Genomic DNA, 6,312 nt, shown 5'->3' on the forward strand with positions numbered 1-6,312 from the left:
TCACTGCTGCAATTTTACACACACATTGGCTGCCCCTAAACACTGTCATAAGGGTTTCTTGTGCCTGTTTAACCTGAAAAACAGAGTGGTCAAAATGCTTGGAACATCATTTACAGGTGTCAGTAGTAGTTCTGCGAAGGCCTTCCCCCTTCACAGGGCTGCAGTTCTTTTAGCCTGTGAATCTGGTAGATGAAAAAAATACTTTTTCCCCATTGAAAGCAAATTGACCGTGAGCAATGGCTAGAGGAGGAGGATCTCTGACTTCTCCCAGTCCCTCTCTTCCCACCCATTACTGCTGCAGCTCATGCCACTGCCAAGAGCTTAGTGCTTATCAATGAGCATAGGCAAGGACCCAGCAGTCTAATGACCATGGCTGGAGGGAAGTTCCAGAAGAGAAAGGAGAACCAGAGCCTTGTTCAGAACTCCCAGGCCGCTGTGGCATCTTCAGCTGCAGCCCAGCCAGTCTGTGTCTCACTGTCCCTGTCAGTGCTGAGGACTCGTCACAGACCCCATGTGTGTCTGTAGCTGCACCTATCCCTCACATCCACAGCACTGTCACGCCTGTCACTTCTGCCTCCAATGCCAATGGCAGGCCTCAGGTACATTGGCTCCTGCCATCATAGAGCCTAGATGCAGGTGCTGGAGTGGATGGTGGCTATGTGGTGCCCTCCCAGATACAGAGGTAGATAATTTTCTCCCTGGCAGCATTGGAGGCTGGTGATGGAGGAAAAGGTGAACCTTGGTAGGGTAGGGGTGCTTTCACACCCTGTTAAGCCCTGATGGAGCATAAAATTTGTGTTAACATCAGCCCATTTCTTCTAACCCTGGTATTCTCCTGGACATGTCTGCACTCAGGAGGCTGTTTGTCAATGACATCCTCACGAGGCTCTGCTCTGGCTTTTCACAAGTGCTCAGAATCCAGCTGCTGCCTCTGGGCCCACTCTCACAGTGCACATTCCTGATGCCCAAGGGTCACCCTGTTTAGATACCTAAACAAAAATTATACTTCACTGTTGTCATAAGAGCCAAAGTGACCTCAGAAACAAGGTTATTACCTTATTGAAGGTAATATTACCTTAGTTGAAGCCTGTAACGCTAAATCAAAAAACTAATTTGAAATTACTTTCCTGGAAATGTAAATGCAGGCATCTGCTTTTGAAAGAATGTCTTCAGGTAATTGAGGAAGTTGACTCATGGGCTTTACTTTTGCCACCTAAACTGCCACCCAGGAGTAGAAACCTGGTTAAGCTGCTGCTCTGGCTTGCTGACTAGCACTACCATGGCCTCTGGTATTTGGATTATTTGCTTTCCTCTCTCTTAATCTCTGTTGGGACACCTTCCCCCACTATTTAAATATGAAATCCGTACCATACTGGAATGTCACAGGGGACTGCTGACAAACAGAGATGTAAGGGCTCAGTATTTCAGGGCAAACCAATTTTGAGTTCCAACTCAAAATGCCCCTTGTTAGTTTCATGCCTTTTGCTGGGAATTCTACATTTATTTGAGACCAAAGACCAAGTAAGTACTGACACACATCAAAATCCTTTAGGCATGCGGACTTCAGCTATAGGTTCCCTTTTCTGGCAGAACTGTCAGAACAGATGGCAACAGTGGTCATAAGAAACCAAGTCTCTGCAATTTTGATGTTTAAATACAGTTTATCTTAATAGTCTCCAGACTGACATCAGCCCCTTTAAGCCAGATTTTTTCTCCAAAGATGTAGTAATGCCTAGCTAGAGGAGAAAGGTTATTTATTATTTATTATTCCAGTCTTCAAAATATTTTCTTGAAAGACTCAATGTTTCCCTAAACCTTCTTTGTAAAATTTAAGCTGCTATTTGCTATATGTAGTTCACCTTAGTTCAATGCACCAGCAGGTAGCTCTAAATCCTGAGAAACTGTCTATTGTTACAATGGGCACATGTTTTCCTCTTCTCTTTTTCTTGAAGGCTGGTTCCTTCCTAAGTAATGGCAGCACTTTTTAAAGACAATTACATGATGATCATGGTATGATGGGGAACAACAAAATTTTTAAAATACTTTTGCCAAATGATCATTTAAGAGCTTCTTTTGGGAAGATGCATTCCATTTATAGAATACCAGTCTCTAAATGGGGGGAGATGTTCCTGTGGTTGCACTCTTGTGGCACTGAGTCCACTCCTGAAGTTAGGCTCTCCTAGGCTTCCATACACTTTGTTTCCAAGACTAGCAGTAACACTGTGTGGGGATCAGGCACAGCTCTGGTGGAAGTACGGGAGTGCTTAACGCCCCAGACAAACCCTACAATTGTTACTGTGTAGGTATGAACAGAAAATGAGGCATCTGATACAGAGTTATAAATCAAGAGATTTTGTAAATTCTTTTTATTGCTTCTTGCAGCTAATTGCAGCCTAGATTTGTTGACTGATTCTGCTTGTTTAACAAATAAAAAAGTGCCTGGGTCCTTTGTTTAGTGGCAAACACTGCGATGTCAGGTTGAACCCAATGATCTTCCAACTGAAATGGTTTTGTGATTTTATGATTTTATGAATTATCTTTTTATTACTTTTTATCAAAACAGCAGAGGAAGTGAACAAGAAGAATTAAAAACTCACCATTTCTTAGAAATTAACTAACTTCACAAATTGAAGTATCATGCTGGTTAACAAAAGGTCTTTAATCCAGAACTGGCATAACAATTCAGATGGGTTTTTTAAAATTGATTTTACAATAAAGTGCAGAATAAAATAGACTTGGTTATCCTAAAAATGCTTACCAGTCAATTGACATTCATTATTTGAGTTTCTGCTTTCTTCTTAATTTTGTTGCTAATTTTGTATTGTCAGACATTATACACACTGCATATAAAGTACATAAAGCCACAAGATCCTGTAGCAGATAATGTCAGTGTTTCCTGTACAATTGCAGCGGGTTGCCAGCTGGAGGTACTCTGGTACTGCTGGGAGGCTATTTCAGGGCTCACCCAAGGGGAGGACATGCATTGCTGAATACTCTATAATAAAACAGAATATAATGAGATATGCATATATATAAACAGAAATGTGATTATGTATAACATTCAAGAAGCATCATTTGATGGTATCATGTGATCTGTTTTCCATTCTATAAACAACTACATACCTTCATCTGGATTTACAGGTTGGTATTACAGAATACAAGGCCCTTCACAGAAATTACTGAGTAAATATCCATGTTTTATCTGGGTGCTTTGAAACAAAGACAGCTGAAACAGGTTGTTCTCTTGGTGAAGTAAAAATTTAAAACCCCATTGTTTCTCCCAGTAGATTTGATCTCATTCATCTGTACTTTTTCTGCATCTGGATGCTTCTTATCATCAAGAAGAATTCCAAACCAGTGGCTGAGATTTGATGGACGCCTGTTTCAATGCGTAAGTGTATACTTGTAGTGAAAGAAGGGTCTTAAATGTCCATCAGAGAACTTGAAGTTCCAGAGACTGGACAGCCTGAGCAATATCTAGTGTTTGTATCTTATTAATGAAATAAAAATATTTTAGATGAATTAGTGGGAGAAAGCTTTGTCGCAGACCAGTCAGCCAAGAAAGAATTCTGTCTATTGAAAGCCAGGGAAATGCATTGGTGAGGAAAACAGCTTTGTTTCCTTTTTTTTTTTTTAATGTTGGGCAGACCATGAAGGACCAGAGGAAAAGTTCAAAAATGCATTATTAAAACACACTTAGATCTAATAAAGGTAACTGTGCAGAAAAAAAATTTAAAAAAAATTAAAAACAAAAGTTGTTTAGCCATAAAAAACTAAATTTATAAGATAGGAGGCAGAAGAAAGGAAGGTTCCAAGTCACACCTATTACTGAGATTCACAAGAAGAAAGGCACTGATGCACAGTTGTCTTTTCAGAGTCTCACTTCAAAACTGGGCAATCATTTTGAATTTAGGAGCTGGGATGCTTCCTGGGGTGTTTCAGTCTCAAATTCAGAGAGAGTTGTAAACGCCTTATGAATAAAGAATATTTTCTTTAACCTTTTTTTGGTAACAGCTTATCCAGTAAAGTATATGCAGTATGAGAAGCAGATCATCTTGAGTGTGATCACACAGCATGTACATGACCACCAGAGTATCAGGCCCAGCCAGCACAGCTATAGGAAAGGCAGGTCCTCTTTGATCGACCTGATCTCCTTCTATGACCAGGTGACCCACTTAGTGGATGTAGGAAAGGCTGTGCATATTCTTTATCTGGACTTCAGTAAAGACTTTGGCACAGTTTCCCACAGCAGTCTCCTGGAAAACTGGTTGCTTATGGTATGAATGGATGCACTCCTCACAGATTAAAAAGCTGTCTAGTTGGCTGAGCCCAGAAAGTGGTGGTGCCTGGAGTTACATCCAGCTGGCATCCAGTCACAAGTGGGTTTCCCAAAGGCTCAGTGCTGGGGCCAGTTCTTTATCACTGATCTGGATTAGGGGATGAATACACTCTCAGTCACTTTGCAGCTGACACCAAGTTGGGTTGGAGTTTTGATCGCCTGGTGGCTCTGCAGGGCAATCTGGACAAGCTGGACCAATGGTAAAAGTTGGTCAATGCCAACTGTATGAGGTTCAACAAAGCCAAGTGCTGGGTCCTGCACCTGGGTCATTGCAACCCCAGGCAGTGCTACAGGCTGGGGGCAGTGGTTGGGAAGCTACCAGACGGAAAAAGAACCTGGCTGTGCTGGTCAGCAGCAGCTGAACATGATGCAGAGTGTGCCCAGGTGGCCGAGAAGGCCGATGGCATCCTGGCCTGGATCAGCCAGGCTGTGGCCAGCAGGAGCAGGGCAGTGACCGTCCCCCTGTACCCAGCACTGCTGAGGCCACAGCTCCAATGCTGTGCTCAGTTCTGGGCCCCTCAGTGCAGAGAGACATTGAGGGGCTGGAGCGTGTCCAGAGAAGGGCAACGGAGCTGGGGAAGGGTCTGGAGCACAAGTGCTGTGAGGAGCAGCTGAGGGAGCTGGGGGTGTTCAGCCTGGAGAAAAGGAGGCTCAGGGGAGACCTTACTGCAAAGAACTACAAATTATTTATGAGTTACATATACTTCAAATGGACCCTGCTAAATGACTGTTCCTTAAAAGTTCTTGGGACTTCCTGGACTTAGCAAATGTCTTCAAATACCAAAATGGAAATGAAGCCAGAGGATGAGGCAGTCTGACATAATCTGTTAAAGCCTGTAATATAAAGTTCATGTTTATTGGGGCTTTTTCTACATAAACAGAAAATAGGGCAAGCCAGCTGAACAGATTGATATCAGTATTTTCAATTACATTTTTACAATAAAATAAGCCATAAGGTTAGTTTGTAGAAATTAAAGCTGAACACATTTAAATTAAATACTTACTAAGGGTTGCTTATCTGCAAAACATGTGAAGCAAATGGGTTTCTGGTAATGGCTTTTTGAACATCTGAAAAAAGCATTAAAGTATATAATGAATATTAAATAAACAAAATACTTCAATAAAAATAAGATTCACAGTCAAATATTCAACTAAAAACTTTCTGAAGACTGTGAAAATGTAATTTAATAGCACTGGTTTTATTTCCCCTACCAACAGCTGCTGAAGTATAGGCCATACCTCTATTTTTAAAATTTGCATCTAAATAGTAAACAAACAAAAAATTTAGTACCATTAAAGGCATCTAAAGCTAGAGAAAAGAATGCCATCTATTCTCCAGCAACAAATATTCCAAATGTAGATTGGCTAGTGATTGACTGCTATTCATTCAAAAGACCAATATAAAGCTACACGATTTTTCAATTTGGTTGGTAACATGTGAAAACTAAGCCAAAAGAAGGGACGCAAAAAGATAACAGCTTAGAAAAGCAATCTACTTGTATGACACGTAAACACCTACAGCACTTAGTTACTTACAAGTACTTACATGTAAGTCTATCTGTAAAATTTCCCAGCTTCCTATTACCAGTATTAATCCCCAAATAATTAGGTATGCTAATTAAATTTCTGAGATACATATGTACATGTATGTATTACACTAACTTTTACAGTTACTTCATTTGCAATCTGTTAATTCCTATGATTCTTTCACTGTTTCTTCCATACTGCTATGTACTTTTCTTACAGTTTTCCTTTTCACATTTCAAAAATTTCAGCGTTGTTGCTCCCAGTTATTTTGCCGAATTCACCTTTCCCTTCTTTGTAGTTTCTCTGTTATGTACACAGAAATTTAATTTTATATGCTTATATTTCTCTTTTCATATCTACTTTCTTAACCTGACCACATCATACTAAAACAGTTTTCTGGTAAAAAATGGATTTTTAAATTTCCATTTGCCTGGAAGCAATAACCA

The 6,312-nt window shown here is 40.5% G+C and overlaps 1 protein-coding gene across 1 annotated transcript in view; it reads right to left on the reverse strand.

The window, feature by feature from the left end:
* Positions 1 to 2,396: 2,396 nt before the first annotated feature.
* The window catches only part of CEP126 (centrosomal protein 126), a 36,520-nt gene continuing 32,604 nt past the window's right edge, over positions 2,397 to 6,312 (reverse strand). Inside the window, exons 9-10 of the mRNA XM_031066075.1 lie at positions 5,344 to 5,407; positions 2,397 to 2,995 (exon numbers count right to left, since the gene is read on the reverse strand). Coding sequence (XP_030921935.1) covers position 2,995; positions 5,344 to 5,407 — 65 coding nt within the window. The 3' untranslated portion in view covers positions 2,397 to 2,994. The remainder of the gene's footprint in view (positions 2,996 to 5,343; positions 5,408 to 6,312) is intronic.

This window comes from Geospiza fortis, unplaced genomic scaffold, assembly GCF_000277835.1.
Source record: "Geospiza fortis unplaced genomic scaffold, GeoFor_1.0 scaffold16, whole genome shotgun sequence".
In the NCBI taxonomy this organism is placed as follows: domain Eukaryota; kingdom Metazoa; phylum Chordata; class Aves; order Passeriformes; family Thraupidae; genus Geospiza; species Geospiza fortis.